Source organism: Urocitellus parryii, chromosome 8 (genome assembly GCF_045843805.1).
Source record: "Urocitellus parryii isolate mUroPar1 chromosome 8, mUroPar1.hap1, whole genome shotgun sequence".
Lineage (NCBI taxonomy): Eukaryota > Metazoa > Chordata > Mammalia > Rodentia > Sciuridae > Urocitellus > Urocitellus parryii.
Genome location: NC_135538.1, coordinates 8,827,467 through 8,845,560, shown reverse-complemented (window position 1 = coordinate 8,845,560; position 18,094 = coordinate 8,827,467). Strand labels below are relative to the sequence as shown.

Below are 18,094 nucleotides of genomic sequence, written 5' to 3'. Positions count from 1 at the left end.
AGGGGTGTGGCTCAGAGACAGAGCATTTACCTAGCATGCATGAGGCCCTGGGTTCTATCCCCAGCGCTGCAAAAAAAAAAAAAAAGAAGAAGAAGAAGAAGAAGAAAGAAGGAAAGAAAGGAGAAGAAGAATACTTGAAGTCTTCAGCCCTGTCCCTGGCCTTCTGCCTCTGTCCTTCACTGATATGCCATTAACTGCTTTTTAGCTAGTTACCAGTGAAAATTTCCTGCTTGTCCATAAAATCTTTAACATGATGGATCACTCTACCCTTGTACAGACTCCCTCCTGTGCTGGTCCTCATTGCTTGGTTAATGTGTTAAGGATACTCTTGCCTCCCTCTCTCTCAGATCCTAGACTGTGATGCTCTTGTAAGAAGGTACTTTGGTGTTTGGTGCCACTTAATGCTAGCCCAATGTCTGCGTACCCATCAGTACCTGCAGCTCAATGTGCTGCCTTCTGTGAGACATTACCTGACACCCACCACAGAGTGAACAGCATTGTCCTTGGTACCATCCCTGATCATGGGCTGAGGAGACCTGCTCAGCACACTGTAGTCATCGTGCTTCAGAGGCTTTGCCCATCAAATCCTGAGGACCCAAGGGAGGGAACTGAGTCATCTTTTTGTCCCCCAGAGCTTCCCAAGTGGTTGACCTTGATACAACACTATTGGATTGAATCTGTTTTTATTAGTTTATACTTTATTGTCCCTACTTCCTTACACTAGTTCACTGTCCTGCCCATCAGGTTATCCTTTGTCTGTCATTACATCCCTAAAGCTGCTGTGACATGTGCATGACCCTATATCACAAAGCAGTGGGCTTGTTCACCCTAAACCTCGCTTTCCCATGCTGATGTTTTACGCAGTTGCTCTACCTGTCCGCTGCACGTTATTTGCTCAGCATCATTGGGAACATTCTCCTACCAGTGTTACTGTATAAATTCAAAAGCAATGAATCTCTACTTTAAAATATTAGATATGCATTTTTTTTTCCTGTTTTTTGACTTATGTAACAAACTAGTACTAGGAACAGAAAGCAAGTAGAAAAATTTGGGGCTGTGGGGGAGGAGGCATATAGGAAGGAGGGAGAGGGAAGATAGAAAAGAGAACAGAAGATGTTAGCATGGTTTCAGGAAAGGGAGAAGGAAAGCTGACACTAATTGGAGGTGCCTGGGGAAGGGGTACAGAGAACGAGTCCCAAACAGAGCCTGCGCTGTGAGTATCTAAGGCCCTTCCTCTGGATGGGACTCCATAAAACCTATGCTGAAATCATAGGGTACTCCTGAAGAACTGTCTTCCCACTACAGAGGGGACAGGAGGGGGTATGTGGGCACCAAGGCTGCAGCCTCCTAAGGCCAGACTTGCTTAAAGCCTGACTTCATTACCCAAAGGCCTGCTTTCCCCTAGTGCTGACATTTGTCAGCTCATACCAAAGAGACTGACCAATTGCTAACAATCCTTTGGGGATTGCCATGTTTTATTTTTATAATTAAAGAATTATAAGTTGTTTAGCAAACCAGTCAACAGTGCCTATTTTGTATGAGGTCCTTTAGTCTCCTAGATAACGGAGAAGGCCCAGGATTATCTCTGTTTTTAAGGAGTTTGTAAACCCTTCTGCGAGACAAGACAAACACTTGAAAAGTTCAGTAAAGAAATCAAGATTTAAATACCTCATGACAAAAATAGAAGCTGTGTTACAAGGCACAATGTGACTAATTGCCAACTGAATGGTATATATAAATTAGCTCAGAGAAGGAAATGATTCCTGACTTTGAAAAGCCAAGAATTTTTCTTCTTGAGAAGCAAATTAACTCTTCCAAGCCTATGCATCATTGTTTCTCAAAATGTTGTCCATGGGCCATCTCCATGCAGACCACCAGGGAGACTTATTTAATATAAGTTCCTGCTCACTGTGGGTTCTCAGTGATTTTTATGCACTGAAGTTTGTGATCTATTGTTGTAAATGTTCTCCAAGTATATTTTTTAGTGAAAATTCACAGATTTTTCAAAAGGAATCTTTATCAGAACTTGCTATGGACCGAACTGTGTGCACTCTCCCCCAAATTCACATGTGAAGTTCTAACCTCCAGTGTGAGTGTATTTGATAGGACTTTTAGGGGATAATTAAAGTTAAATGAGGTTATAAGCATTGAGTCCCAAACTGTCAGAACTGCCCTTTATATTTGTGTTTCTGCTGCGCCTCAAAACCTTCCAGCCTCTACCCATTACGAGTTGCAAAGCTTCTTTCGTTTATTCCACTATTCACTACGGCAGCACTCACTTCCCAATACCAAAATCAGGATTAATCAGGGTTCTTTAGAGAAACAAAATTCATCCTCTGTGTGTATGTGATTTATTAGCAGAATTGGTTCACACAATTATGGAGGGTGAGAAGTCCCAAGATCAGGGTGTTGTCACAGGTAGTTCCAGGGAGAGCTCTTCCTGCTTTTTGGACAGCTGCCAGAATTCTCTGTGTGTTCACACAGCCTGTCCTTGGTCCTTGTGCATTAAAAAGAGACCTTGCTCTTTCTCTTTTTATAAGGTCCTAATTCTGTTGGATTAGGACTGACTGACTCTCCAGGCCATTACTTTAGGTTTAAAGACTGAAATAGAAAGGAGCTTAGTATTTTTTCCTTTGACATTTTTATGCTATTTTCTAAGCAGAATTAGGAAATTTTTTTTCTGCCATTGTCAAAATGACATGGTATTTTAATGCCCCAAGGAATATACAAAATAGTCTGGCACTGTTCACTGAACTGAAAGTTGGAAACAAAATGGCTTCGCTGTTGTGCCTCATGACACATGGAGAACCACCTGGCTTGTTGGAACTTCGAGCCAGCTCAGAAACCCATGCCAAGCGAAAGCTCCCTGACTGCCTCCCTGGGAACCTGCTTACGACCTAGGAAGGCTCCTGTTGGTCTGTATCTGCCAGTCTATCCCCTGGTTGATGCAGGGATCATTGTTAAAGTCTAATTGATTTAGCTTCCCTTAAATTGGTATCTTGCAGATGAGATCTATGGAAACAGCTTGATTTCTACTGTGATTGACAGCTGCAATTGCTCGGACTCCAGTGACATTGAGCTGAGTGACGACTGGGCTGCCAAGAAATCTCCCAAGATTTCCAGAGCTAGCAAGTCACCCAAACTCCCAAGGTAATCTCAGTCTTCATGGTGCCCCCCCGCCCCCCACGCCTTTTTTTTTAAGCTCTGGACAGAAATGTGTTTGTGCTAGCAAATGAGTCCCATTGAATCTGACACTAGGGGCATATTCTGAACCATCTTTGATCCAGAATGCTGCCCAGTTCAAGAACATTTTTTGCTCAAATAAACTTTTTTAGGGCAGGGGCTATAGCTCAGTGGTAGAATACTTGCCTCACACATGTGAGGCACTGGGTTCAATCCTCAGCACCACATAAAAATAAATAAAGATATTGTGTCCATCTACAACTAAAAAATAAATTTTAAAAAAATAAATAAACTTTGTTATGTTAAAAAAAAGGAAGACGGGCTGGGGTTGTGGCTCAGAGGTAGAGCGCTCGTCTAGCACATGCGAGGACCTGAGTTTGCTCCTCAGCATCACATAAAAAGTAATAAAATAAAGTTATTGTGTTCAACTACTTCTAAAAAATAAATATTTAAAAAAAAATAAAAAGAAAGGAAGGAAAAAGCTGACAGTTGTACGTCAAGATCAACCTTTTTTTTCCCCCCTCATCCCTTTTTCTTCTGGGAGACTATACTTGGAATAATTACAGCTTTTTTTTTTTTTGTTTTTCTTAAGGATAGAAAAGATACTTGGTGGAAAGTTTACCCAAGCCTCAGAATATCTCCAGGGGTTAGTAGCAATGGTGGGTGACATAGGGCTGGTCATACTCAGGTTTATTTGTTTTTTCTTACAATTTAAGAAAAGGAAGAAAAAGGTTTTACAGTGGGTGCAGCATGTTGAGAACACCAAATTAAGTGCCTACAATGCTGTAATTGAGAAAATAATAGTAAATTTAAAAAAGAATAGTTCCTAGGGTTTGTCTGAAGACAGAAAACTAAGAGTAAATGGACAGGCCTGCATTGTCTTAGAGAGTACTGCCTGCCTTCTCTGCTGCCAGCATTGTAGGCAGTCACTTGGATAGAGATAAGAGCTTCCTTATCTATGGATGATAATGGATGGACCAGATCCTTGCCAAGATCCTCACTAGCTTTACAGCTCCATGATGCTATGCAAAATTAAGGTGTTTAATAAATTTACATACAGATATAAACATTCCCAAATGCCCAGCTCTGAAGCAACTAGTTCATTGGGCAGTTGATATACCAGTGTGTCCCCACTCGGTTCAAGATAAAGAACGTGCTCATCATCAGGGAGAATCCCACGTGTCTCTTTCATTTTATGTGACTTCTGTCATGATAGATTATTTTTACTTGTTCTAGAACTTCATATATGTTGCATCAAACAATATGTGGATTTTTGCTTAACGTGATTTCGAGATTTATCTGTGTTATTGCATGTATCAGTAGTTTGTTTTTCTTTATTGCTCTGTGGAATTATTCCACTATTGCAAATATACTTCTGTGTGTTTATTGTATTTCCATGGATATTTAGTAGTTTAGGACTACTGTGAATAAATCCATATAAACATTCTTTTTTGAATATATGCACTCATTTCTCTTGGGTGTACACTTAAGAAGGGAGGGGCAGAGTCATGAGTTAGATCATTGTTAAACTTTCTGAAAACTGCCACACATTATTCCAAACTGGCTGCAGCAAGTTCAGTTCCCAGCAGCAGCACATGAGAGCTCTACCTGCGTCCATTCTCACCTATAGCTCCATTGTCATTGCCCAAAATAATTTTGCCCATTCTTCTGGGTATATAGTGATGATATTGCATTATGGTTTAGGTCTAGTTTCTCTGACCAGTTAAGTGGCTGAGTACCTTTTCATATGCGGATCAGCCCACCTGGCTATCTCCTTTTGCCCATTTTTTATTGGGTTGTTTTTCTCTTACTGATTTGCAAGAGTTATTTGTATATTCTAGCAATGGATCTTTAGTAATGTGTATTCTTAACAAATAGTCCAGCGTGTGAAATCCTTTTATGGTTAGTGCATTTTGTGTCCTATTTTAAAATCTTGGTCTACCCTAAGCCTGAGAAGATGGTCTTCTGTTCTCTTCTAGCAGCTCAAGAGTTTGTATCTCAGATCAACTTTACATCTAGTTAATTTTTGTGTGCGGTGTGAATTAGAGGTAAAAGTTCATTTTCCCATATAGATATCAGTTAGTCCAGCAATCTGATTTTTTTTTCATCTTTATTCTAAAGTTTGTTAAAATTACACATAAATTTTGAACCTTCTAGTGCTGCCACAGTGCTTGACTTTTTCCATTAGATGTAAACATACCCAAATGCCTAGCTCTGAAGCAATTAGTTCATTGAGCAGAGGGCACTTACTATATATAAGAAACTAAACCCTTGGCATGTAGATGTCCATTTCAGGCTGCCACCTCTTGCCTGGTCCCTTCCTCCTCCTCTTCCTGCCTGGAACCCCTCCACACAGCATCCAGACTGATAGCCCTGGCTCACAGCTTTCATTAACTTGATCCCCAATTCTCCTATTCCTCAGGAGCCTGAAGTTTCTCAACAAGCTCGCAAGCATTATGTATGAGGTTCAACACATATTTATAGGATGTTAGAAACCTTGTTATATTCATTTGTAACCCTCTCTTTGGGGTAGACTGGCATTGAACATGTGCACCTCACTGTATAAAGAAAGAAAGTATAGGGGCTGGAGATGTGGCTCAGCGGTAGCGCGCTCGCCTGGCATGCGTGCGGCCCAGGTTCGATCCTCAGCACCACATACCAACAAAGATGTTGTGTCTGCCGAGAACTAAAAAATAAATATTAAAAAAATTCTCTCTCTCTCTCTCTCTCTCTCTCTCTCTCTCTCTCTCTCTCCTTTCTCACTCTCTCTTTAAAAAAAAAAAGAAAGAAAGTATAAAGAACCGAGCAGAGCTAGAATCTGGTGTCAGAATTCAGCAGAAAAGTATTAGATTCATTGATCTGATATAACTATTGCAGGTGGTAAAGTGTTAGATGAATCTGTTAAAATTCAAACTGTCGTGGAAGTAATTTTAAAAAATCATAGTGGCCTCAGAGTGAGAGAGGACTTCCCTTCTTGCATTTTCCCCAGGACTGATTGTACACACCCCTGGCAGAAGTCATGTGGACATTTCCAAACTTACTCTTAAGTGAGTAGAAAGTGAAAGACAGTTCCCTTACAAATGAAGTTCCTTTCAAATGACTCAATTGGGGGCTGGGGGTAGAACACTTGCCTACCAGGTACAAGGCCCTGGGTTCAATCCCCCATACAGAGAAATGGGAGGAAAAAAATCTTGATCTAATTTCAACATATTTTCAGATGTTGTATTTATTATTCAATACACAATTCATTCTTTCCTCATATTCCTAAAGCCACAGCAGGAGTAAGAACTTTGTGAAAATAGGACCTTGGCCACAGAGAACTGATGTCCACGGCTGACCTTGGAAGGGAAGAAATATTGGCCTTACCCCTCTGTGCATGCCTGACCCCCCTCACTTTGTCTCCACAGGATCAGCATTGAGGCCCGGAAGTCTCCCAAGCTGCCCCGGGCTGCTCAGGAGATCTCCCGATCTCCAAGGTTGCCTATGCGAAAGCCTTCCATCGGCTCACCCAGCCTGACTCGGAGAGAGTTTCCTTTTGAAGACATCACTCAGGTAGTAACACATGGCTGAACCCTCCAGCCACTTGGACACTCCATCATCCTTCCCCTACCTGCCTTCCCTGCTCTCTACCACCTGCATTCAGGTGCCTGGTTCTATTCCATTTGCCTCTCTGCCTCTAGAAACTTCCTCCAGTGGCACTCTGACTGAGGCACATCCACTTTTCTACCTGTGCCCCTTCAAGCCAATTCTTGTCCTAGAGTGACTCGCCATTGTCTTCAGCAAGAACCCCAGCCATGGCCCCTTGTCCAGCCGTACCTGACTCCCCTGCCTCCTTTGCCTCCACTCAACCTACTGGAAACACAAAGAGTTTCCACGAGAATTTCCAAGGAGAACAGTGGATTCAGAGTTGGTTTCCTTTTTTAGACCAGTGATTGGGGGAAAGCAGGGGCAAAGAAAACTGTGCCCAAACCACTTTGGTGGACTATTTATTGATTTAAATTATTTTGAGACAGGTTTGCTCTGAGTCACCAAGGCTTGTCTTACATTCCTGGGCTCAAGTGATCTGCCTGCCTCAGCCTCCTGAGTAGCTGGGATTACGGGTACATGCCCCCATACTCCAGCTTTGATGACTTTTTAAACTGCACACATGGACATGCTAGGACAGAACCACCGTCACTCTTGCTCTGCGCACGGCCATTAGGAAATGGGAGCCTGGCCTGTTCTAGTTAACACCTGGTCTTAAAAATGACAGAAGGATGGCAGGAATGATTGATGGTGTGCAATAAGTATGAAAATTCTTACAGGGACTAATAAAAAACATGGAAGTAGACTGATATTCTGACTTTGTCTTTTCCTTTTTTCCCTCACAGCACAATTATCTTGCTCAGGTCACGTCCAATATCTGGGGAACCAAATTTAAGATTGTGGGTTTGGCTGCTTTCCTGCCAACCAACCTCGGTGCAGGTAAAAAAAAAAAAAAAAAAATCTTATTCTGTTATTCCACTGCCCCATTTGAAATCAGACTAAAAGATTCAGTTTCAACCTTTGGCAGCCTGAAGTGGAAAATGAGCTCCTAAGACAGCATCAGGTTAGCCTGTGCGTTCTGCCAAACCTTCACTCCAGCCACTATGATTTCAGAAAAATTTGAATTAATTTTTCAGATCACTTTTGCTACTGGCACTTTTTTTAAAAAGTTAATTCCTGAATTTAAAAAAATAAATAAATAAGAGAAATACAAAACTCTGTCAAAGCTCTCAAAGATGTTTAGCTATTTTGGTTTATGTGGGCACGTGGGACCAGAGTCCAGCTTCTTGAATTACAAGAAACATCTGAACAAAATGGAGGAAAATAGTTTTAATGCATTTAAGAAGTTGGCTGACTGCTCTTAGTGGTAAATATGTATAATTTCATTTTTCAGTACCAGATAAATGCCCCACCCATGACAAGTTTGAGACACAGAGGAAAACCAAACTAAGGGGACTGAAACTGGGCCAGAATGCAGACCTTGGTTCTCATCTGCATCCTGCCCAGTTGAGGAGTACTCCCTTTTGAGACTGACATCAGAGACAAAGAAGAAAGGAAAATGGCAGATTCTTTAAAAGTACCTTCTTTCTGCTGGGTGGTTCCCCGTTTGATTGAGAGGCTGTGGCCCATCCCTATCTTCCTCATTGCCATCTCGTTTCCCATATACACGTCTCTGCCAGGCCAGCTCAGTCAGACAGGCCTGTGGCTACATCTCAGATGTGCTATGTCACCTACTAAAAATGGTTTTTGAAAAATTTAAAATCTGTAAGATTGTTTTCATCCTTTAATATAAATAATTCTTGCAAATCAGATGTTTAAAAAAAGATCTTTTGCTCTGCATGCATCTTCAGAGATTTATTCAAGAGCATTGCATTTGGATTTTTTCATTTTAGGGTTTCTTAGCTTCAAAGAAAAAAGATGAATAAAAGTAAAACATAAAAGTAAGGAGATAACAACACACCACCCCTGTACATGATGCAAAGAAAGCATATTTTCAGCAACCTAGAAGTTCTCTGAGGACCACAAAAGTCTGTGCAGCTGTGCATCAGTGCCCTGTTGATGGAGATGGTTGATTTTTAATAACCACTGTTTGAATATCATTATTATCCCCACATCAGTAAGCTGACAACTCAGCCATCTGCCTATAGTAAATATTGAAAAAAGGAATGGAAGTCAGACTTCACTTAAGGGATCTTCTCATTCTACCCTTATTTCTTGTATGATGAGTAGATCCACAAATGAGCCTGTGAGAGTCCTTGAAGAAGCAGATGCTGCCTGCTGCCAGTCATCTGGGTGCCCTAAGACAAAAGCATTGGAATCATTGTTCAAATCGTTAACCTTTTTAAAAAGAGCACTTGGGTCTATATGTTACTGTTATCAAGCTACAAAAATTTTCCACATGATTCTCTTGGAGAAAAGATATTAACTCTTAGATTCTGGAAGGCATAATATATATAGGGTGTCCCATTAAATATTTTCAAAGACTGTATATTGTGAACTTAAAAAGTGAGTGTAGTTCACTGTATTGGATATTTTATTTCCTTCAATTAGGACTGCCTAACCGGTGAAAATTTTTTTAGCATTTCTTGATTTTAAAAATTCATAAGAGATTCAGAATTCAATAGATTAAGAGGAATATACAGTAAAAATCAAAGACACCTAGTTTTCTTCCTGAAGGCAGCTGATGTTGCCTTCCTAATCCCTCCTCACATTTTTTTTCCCTATGTGTCAATCTGGACAACAAAGAATAGCACTTTAATGCATTAACTCTTAAGTTATATAGAACCATACATAATGATTTCACCAAAATTTATATTCTTTTTCTTTGGTGGGCAGGAGAGGTGAACACATGAGTCCCTTAGCCATCAGCCTGAGCACCAGCCTTGCATAGAGGTGCACAGGGACAAGGAGCTCCTTGGGTTCGTGGCCCTACATGTAGAGCTGTCTTCTGATGGCAGAGAGCCGCAGCCCTCCTTTTCTCTTCCCACTACTCCACTGGTGCTTTGGCTCTCCTCTGACGTACCTCTGTTCATGTGTCCTTCTTCATCCTCACAGTGATCTATAAAACCAGCCTGCTGCATCTCCAGCCACGGCAGATGACTATCTATCTCCCAGAAGTTCGGAAGATTTCCATGGACTATATTAACTTACCTGTCTTCAACCCAAATGTTTTCAGTGAAGATGAAGATGATTTACCAGGTGTGTTCACACATGTGACTGGTCTGTTGTGGTTCCTCTCTTAGGGACTTTTATGCTTAGTGTCTTTTACACTTTACCCTTAATGGTCTCCCTTATCTCCCCAAATAGCTCCCTCCAGTGCTATATTGCTGCTGCAGTTGTTGTTGCTGTTTGTGGCTCCCAGGGAGAGAGGCGGGTTTACTGAGGGCTTCTATTCACTGACAGTGACTCAGTAAAGAGACTCTTCCCTTTGGAGGGGAAGATGCCTGTTTTCACTATACCCTGCAGACCAGAGAACATCTGGAAGAGAGATCTGCACAGTAATGATAGGAAACTTGAAATGGAACCAGGTTTGTGCAGCCAGAGGATGGTTGTATCTTACTAGAGACCTTAGTTACAGGCTCCAAGGGTGGGCTCAACTCTTGATAAGCCAGTTGGCTGCTTTCTGGAGTTCTGGTGTGATGTCAACCAGCCTGTACCACAAGCCTATTAGATCTGTTTTCTGCCCAGGGACTGGTTGCCACGTGGCAGTTAGCCCCATCCTTCGGGCTTCTGAGTCAATGGAAGTGTTCTCTGAACAGGAGCCACAGTGGCTCATTAGGCTTCTAAGAGTTCAACTGCCAGGGTGCACTTCCGACATGGGCACAGACAGCAGCTCTGAGCAGCTGCCTGCCATTGTGATTCACACGCACGCTCCATGAAATCCCCACTGTGTGCAATAGGGAGTGTTGATAGGGTTTTGTTCAGTAGCTCTACCTTCCGTAGTGTCTGAAATGCCAAAGAGCATTTAATTAGGGCTGCCTAATCCGTGAAATTATTCTTCACTCAATATGCACATTTGCTAGCAGATTCTTTATTGGTTTTTCTACATTTTAGGTGATTCTACTTACAGAATCTTAATTTGTATACAAATTTCAGATGTGTATCTGTTGGAAACACTTCCCACTCTAACCAATCCACAATTATGGATAGGTTGGAAGTCCCCAGTAGAGTTCCACACTACATAACTGCCCTCAAGTTTCTTTAACTGTAGTTATTTGTAATGGCATCATTCGGGCACCTGGTACCAAATGCAGAAGGTTCCATCTTTGTTCATTGAAAAGCTCTGGCAATGCCCTTAACCCACAGTCACAGTCAGGCTGCTGTGTGCCCTTCCAGAAACAGAGTAGTTTGGGGAACAGTCGCCCTCTCTCTAAGCAAACACAGCTCATTCTCTAGCATTTGCCTTTTACATGCTAAGGGTGAGATAAGTCCAGATGTATTGCTTATTCTGACCCTATTTCACAACACTCTTTTGCAAGCAGTTCTTATTCCAGTTTCCTTTCAGTGACAGGAGCATCTGGTGTCCCTGAGAACAACCCACCTTGTACCGTGAATATCCCTATTGCACCAATTCACAGCTCAGCTCAAGCTATGTCCCCCACACAGAGCATTGGCCTGGTACAGTCTCTGCTGGCCAATCAGAATGTGCAGCTGGACATCCTGACCAATCAAACTACAGTGGTGGGGGCAGCAGAACATGCAGTTGACAGTGCCACCCAATACCCAGTCTCCAACCGGTACTCCAACCCTGGACAGGTGATTTTTGGAGGTGTGGAAATGGGCCGCATCATTCAGAACCCTCCTCAGTTGCCCTTACCGCCACCGCCGCCGCCACCACAGGGGGCCATGCAGCTGTCTGTGGTGGACCACGGAGACCGAGACCATGAACACCTACAGAAGTCCACCAAGGCCCTGCGGCCGGTGCCTCAGCTGGCAGCAGAGGGGGATACAGTGGTCTTCAGTGCCCCCCAGGAGATCCAGGTGACGAAGATGAATCCCCCACCCCCCTACCCAGGAACCATTCCTGCTGCCCCCACCACAGCGGCACCCCCACCCCCTCTGCCACCTCCACAGGCCCCAGTGGATGTGTGCTTAAAGAAAGGAGACTTCTCTCTCTACCCTACATCAGTACATTACCAGCCCCCACTGGGCTACGAGAGGATCACTACCTTCGACAGCAGCGGCAACGTGGAGGAGGTGTGCCGGCCTCGCACGCGGATGCTCTGCTCCCAGAACACCTACACCCTCCCCGGCCCAGGCAGCTCAGCTACCTTGAGGCTCACCGCCACTGAGAAGAAGGTCTCCCAGCCCTGCACCAGTGCCACCCTAAACCGCCTGACAGTCCCTCGCTACTCCATACCCACAGGGGACCCACCCCCATATCCCGAAATTGCTAGCCAGCTGGCCCAGGGGCGGAGTGCTGCCCAGAGACTGGATAACAGCCTCATCCATGCCACCCTGCGGAGGAACAACCGTGAGGTTGCACTCAAGATGGCCCAGCTGGCTGATAGCTCTCGAGCCCCACTGCAGCCCCTGGCCAAGCCCAAGGGTGGCCCTGGAGGAGCAGTGGCACAACTCCCTGCGCGGCCCCCGCCAGCCTTGTACACCTGTAGCCAGTGCAGTGGCGCGGGGCCCAGCGCACAGTCAGGCACCATTCTGGCCCATGCTGTCAGCACCTCCCCGTTGGCCTCCCAGTCCTCTTACAGCCTCCTCAGCCCGCCCGACAGTGCCCGCGACCGCACTGACTACGTGAACTCAGCCTTCACAGAGGACGAGGCCCTGTCCCAGCACTGTCAGCTTGAGAAGGCCCCTAGGCACCCCCCGCTGCCCGAAGCTGCTGTCACTGTGAAGCGGCCCCCCCCTTATCAGTGGGACCCTGTGCTGGGTGAGGATGTTTGGGTCCCCCAGGAAAGGACAGCACAGACTTCGGTGCCCAACCCCTTAAAACTGCCCCCTTTGATGTTAGGGCAGAGCCAGCACCTGGATGTGACCCGAGTACCCTTTGTCTCCCCCAAGTCTCCTGCCAGCCCTACTGCCACTTTCCAGACAGGCTATGGAATGGGAGTTCCATATCCAGGAAGCTATAACACCCCTTTGCCTGGAGTGCAGGCTCCCTGCTCCCCCAAAGATGCCCTGTCCCCAACACAGTTTGCACCACAGGAGTCTGCCGTTGTCCTGCAGCCAGCGCACCCACCCAGCCTCTCGTACTGCACCTTGCCCCCCATGTACCCAGGAAGCAGCACGTGCTCCAGTTTACAGCTGCCACCTATCGCCTTGCACCCATGGAGTTCCTATAGCACCTGCCCACCCGTGCAGAACCCCCAGGGCACTCTTCCCCCCAAGCCCCACGTGGTGGTAGAGAAGCCCCTCGTGTCCCCACCACCACCTGACCTCCAAAGCCACATGGGTACAGAGGTGATGGTAGAGACCGCAGACAACTTCCAAGAAGTCCTCTCCCTGACAGAAAGCCCTGTTCCCCAACGGACTGAAAAATTTGGAAAGAAGAACCGGAAGCGACTGGACAGCCGAGCAGAGGAAGGAAGTGTTCAGGCCATCACTGAGGGTAAAGTGAAGAAGGAGGCTAGGACTCTGAGTGACTTTAACTCGCTCATCTCCAGTCCTCGCCTAGGGAGAGAAAAGAAGAAAGTGAAGAGTCAGAAAGACCAGCTGAAGTCAAAAAAGTTGAACAAAACCAACGAGTTCCAGGACAGCTCAGAGAGTGAGCCCGAGCTGTTCATCAGTGGGGACGAGCTGATGAACCAAAGCCAGGGCAGCAAGAAGGGGTGGAAAAGCAAGAGGAGTCTGCGCACAGCCAGTGAGCTGGAGGAGTTCAAGTGCCGCAAAGCCAGTGAGAAGGAGGATGGGCGTCTGGGCAGCCAGGGATTTGTGTACGTGATGGCCAACAAGCAACCTCTGTGGAACGAGGCTACGCAGGTGTACCAGCTGGACTTTGGAGGGCGGGTGACCCAGGAGTCGGCCAAGAACTTCCAGATCGAGTTGGAGGGGCGCCAGGTAAGAAAGTTGCAGGGCTGTGGCCACTAAGTGAAGGATATCAGTGCTTTGGCCTTCCAGGAAAACTTCAAAAGGCCGAGTGAGAGCCAGGCATGGTGACATGCACCTGTAATCCCAGCTACTCAGGAGACCGAGGCAGAAGGATCACAAGTTCAAGGCCAGCTTGGGCAACTTAGGGAGACCCTGTCTCAAAATAAGGGTTTGGGGGGCATAGCTCAGTCAAAAGATCTCTTGTCTAGCATAGGCAAGGATCTGGGTTCAATACCCAGGACCATAAAAAGAAGCCAAGCAGGATGGGAGGAAACAAATTATGTCTCTTAGGTGGAGCCATTAGGATTAGGATTCTGAGTATGCCCACTGCTATCTTATGTATTTTTAATCCAAGTAATGCGTGTACTAAGTATTAGTCAAATGATTCCAAGAGATTTGTAAGGAAAACGAGATCCTTCTCCACCATACCCACCTAATGGCACCTTTTCCCCCTGAGGCAGGTGTTTCCTAGTGGTTGGGTTTTTCCTAGTATTTGCCATCGTATTTGCAAAGAACATGCTTCTATTTGTTGATATTTCAATTTTTGGTTTCATATATTACCTTCTTCCTGAAGAACTACTCGCGGACTGTGCTGTCTGCTTCCATCAGGAGCCAGCAGACCTGGTGGCCTCTTTCCCACCTTGTTTCCTTTCGTGTCTTTGCTTCCCTGCCACCCCTCCCCCCAGGTGATGCAGTTTGGACGGATTGACGGCAATGCATACATTCTGGACTTCCAGTACCCCTTCTCAGCTGTGCAGGCCTTCGCAGTGGCCCTGGCCAATGTGACTCAGCGCCTCAAATGAAGAGATTGGTGTGGAGAGAAGACAGCAGGGAGCCCTGGGAGGAGGAGCCTGCACTGCTGGTGCCAGAAAGACCGGAGAGATGTCAGCTGGGCAGGAAGAGCCCTCAGGCCAGAGGGGCGCGAGCCCTCAGGCATTGCGCATATTTGGTTGTCCTTTACTGTCTTTCTTTTCTTTCAGTCCTGTGACATTTGGAAGCAAAGAGTGCAAGGGGCCTGGTGTTCTTTCAGGAGGGACAGCCTGGCTGTTGAATGTTCTCCTGGATCTGCTTCTCAGTGCCTGGGACAAGGGCCTTGGAGAGAAGCCAGACCACCTGCTAGCCTGCCTTTCTTTCAGACATAGGGAATATGCATTAGGTTCATTCTCCACAACTTTTGGCCTTTACTCCTCCAACATTACCACTAGTGCAAAACAAAAACTTTTTTAAAGATCACAACCAAAAATCCTGCAGATTCAGGTTCTCCTGGGGGAATGGGGACAGCTTTTAATTTATTTGTATTGTGCCACTCCCTAAAAGGTGACTTGAGGAATAAAGGCATTTGGGCAAATGAACTCTGTTGACTAATGAAAGCAGGCTCTGTATGGGGGTGCTGTCACTGCTTAACTGCAGTTTGGTCATGAGTCATGTCAGGGAAAGCATGATGGGTGAGGAAGAAACTGCATGTTGGACAGGCTCACAATGCTTTGCAGACACCTGAGTGACTCAGGAGTGTGACCTGTGCAAGGGCTGAGCTCCTCTTCCAAGGATGTTTACGTTGGGAGACTCCACTAGTCTCATCCTGTGTCAAGAGTTCTGTGGGACCAATGATGATCATCATTGAGGTTGACTTCAGGAGAAGGTAGGAGGCAGCAGGGGAAAGATCCTGGCCCGGGGTAGGGCAAGGAGTTTTCCAAGATGGTGTGGTGGTCAGTCACTAGATCCACTTCCTGAGAAACAGCCATTGACCTCCCTCTGCCTTTTGTTTTTGAACCTGGAACCCATTACTGTAAACATGATTTTTTCCCTTCCAATATTATTGCTCTATCCTTTCTCTTCCTAAAACTGTGGATGAGGCTTGAGTTGAAACCACTCCTTTCTTCCTCTTGGCTATGTTAAAATTCAATTAACTAGAAATGTTTCCATCAAAATAGAAATTATAAACACAATATTTTCAGCATTTGCCAGGGTTTTAAAAGTTAGGAGCATAGTCAAATCTTTGACAAAAGTTAGGATCTTCTCTAAAGAAACAAAAAGCTGTTTATTAATTGTATAGACTGTTTACTAAGGTAATAAACCACTGGGGAAAAAAACATTGTTAAAATTATCGATCTTACTTTAGGGAGTGGGTTCTCTACTTCTTTGTTAATGGGGGGAAAAAATCCGCCTCAAGTCTCTTTGCCTGCCTCTCCCCCTTCCGCAGTATCCCAGTCTGTCACAAGGTCCGGTCCATTTTTTGATGGTGGTTTGGTGTTCATTCCTGTGGTGATGTTTATGGCCAAAGTACAAGAACTGTCTATTGATTTTAACTCCTAAATATGGATTTTATTTAAAAACAGAAAAATGGAAGATGCTACAGAAAAGTATTTTCAAATTTTAAAAAAAATTAATTCCCTATTTGGATTTAAAATTAGAAAAAGAAACTGGCCCATTCCTTTTGTAGAGTGAGGAGATATCACTCTTCACTCTTAAGTCCAAAGAAATGCCAACAAGGTTTTTAACGAGAAGGACATCTCCCAGGTAATACTGGAGTTTCCCATGTTAGAGATTAAAATATTAGACCCAACTGTTTGATAGGTAAATTTTGATTTATCTAATTCTTATTATATATGAGTTCCTGGAGCTTGATATGGTGTTTCAGTGCTTCTTATTAGTTGTGCAATAATTGTTATCACCTGTTTCTGAAGTAATTTAAATACAATCTCCCTGTTCTGTTGTCCAAGAGATAATTATTACCTTGCTTTTCATAGTATTCCTAGGAATTATTTTGTTACTATGTATTGGTGAGTTATGCCCATTTTATTATTTATTTAGAAAAATAGTATCTTTGTAATGATTCATTTGGTGGTAGTATACTTTACCATAAGAAATAAAGAGGATATAATAGAAGATGTTTTGCTGGGTAATTTGTAACTTTCTAATTGGGAAAAGTTCCTATTAATCCTTTAGAAGTGATCCTTTTTTAAAATTCTATGGTATTGATTATATACAAGAGACCATTTCTTTGAGACAGTTATGCCCTAATTCCCCTTATTTTGAGAATTTTAAATTTTCAATTCGTAATAAAGGATTATAGGAAATGGAGAGACCCATTAGTGAAATTCTTAAGAAATAAGTTTTAGTTCTTTCAGTTCTGATTGGTTTTTGAGATGCAAAAGCCACAAAGGGGTACATTTTAGGACTTTTCTTAATAAGAACAAATGACTCCCCGAAAGCCATTTTCCCCCCAAGGAGCCACAGATGGGTGCATCAGGGATGGCTGCTCGCCTGAGTCTGCAGGGGCATGAGAAGCAGGGTCTCCTGCCCAGGGAGATGGAAGCTGCTGGCTGCAGCCGTGGTGCCGTGATGGCGTCTGACTTCATCGTAGAGGTTAAATGCCACCAATATGAGGAGTTTAAGCAGCAGAATTCCAGGTACTTTGTGCTTATTAGTAGCAGTTTATGAATGTCAAGATACCTTACTGAATTTAAAAATATTAGTGAAATATAAAGTAAACTACATGAGGTCTTTTTGAGGGAATCTGTGTATTAACAAACATAAAAACCAATTTTAAATTTGTTTAGCTCTTAACCTCATCAAACCAAAGGCCGTGGATGTGTATACCATTGAATGTTTAACCTGGGAAAAATTGGGGCCAAAGAAGGAGGAAGCTCTCAAGACTCTAATGGTGTGTAAATGAAAGGCTTTTGCAGGTTGGTGTTTTTCATCTGTAGCCGCCTCGCTCCACTGTTAGGTGTCCACAAGGACATGCAGAAACATCTAAGGTTCACTCTGAAATCAGAACAGAAGGTCAGGAGGCCCCAGGGTCAAGCTTGATCTGTCATAAGGTTGGAGGGTGACCTTGGGCAAGTCTGGGGCTGCCAGATCCAGCTTTGTCCATCTGGAAAATGGAAGAGGCGCCTGGACTATCATCCACACTCCCCCGGCAGCCGGAGAGCTCAGAACTGAGCAGCTTCATCTTCCCACTTGACAAGCGTGGAAAGTGTGTTTCAAAACATTGCCTTTTTGTGGAGAAGTGTTTCCTTTCCTGAGTCTGTGAGCTGTCTGCTGAATATAAACCAGTGCATTTAACAGAATATCTTTAGAAAGTTCACCTCTAAATACGTTTCAAAACATGCTTGATCTCATAAAATTACACAAAAGCACTGATTCCAGGCAAGTCGGAGGAATCCCCAGAGTGTGCCCTAATCAGTGGGCGCCCTTGAAAATAGCCCTAAGATAAGTCACCACTTTCCCCCATAACTGACTGAGAGTGTGTTCAGGAAGAAGAGAGGAGTAGGAATCCAGGCGGATCCCATCCTTTAGTGTGCTCCTGTGCTCCCAGCGCTGCACCACCTTCTAATCCAAA

At 44.4% G+C, this 18,094-nt stretch overlaps 1 protein-coding gene across 6 annotated transcripts in view; it reads left to right on the top strand.

Moving 5' to 3' along the window:
* The window catches only part of Tulp4 (TUB like protein 4), a 226,818-nt gene extending 208,724 nt beyond the window's left edge, over positions 1 to 18,094 (top strand). For 4 of the 6 annotated variants that reach the window (XM_026393843.2, XM_077802062.1, XM_026393842.2 and 1 more), the window contains 6 exons: positions 3,006 to 3,150; positions 6,591 to 6,735; positions 7,554 to 7,647; positions 9,763 to 9,906; positions 11,213 to 13,719; positions 14,436 to 18,094. In XM_026393843.2, the coding sequence (XP_026249628.1) occupies positions 3,006 to 3,150; positions 6,591 to 6,735; positions 7,554 to 7,647; positions 9,763 to 9,906; positions 11,213 to 13,719; positions 14,436 to 14,552 (3,152 nt within the window). In that variant the 3' untranslated portion in view covers positions 14,553 to 18,094. The remainder of the gene's footprint in view (positions 1 to 3,005; positions 3,151 to 6,590; positions 6,736 to 7,553; positions 7,648 to 9,762; positions 9,907 to 11,212; positions 13,720 to 14,435) is intronic. The other 2 variants (XR_003301286.2, XR_003301285.2) reach the window with 2 other exon arrangements.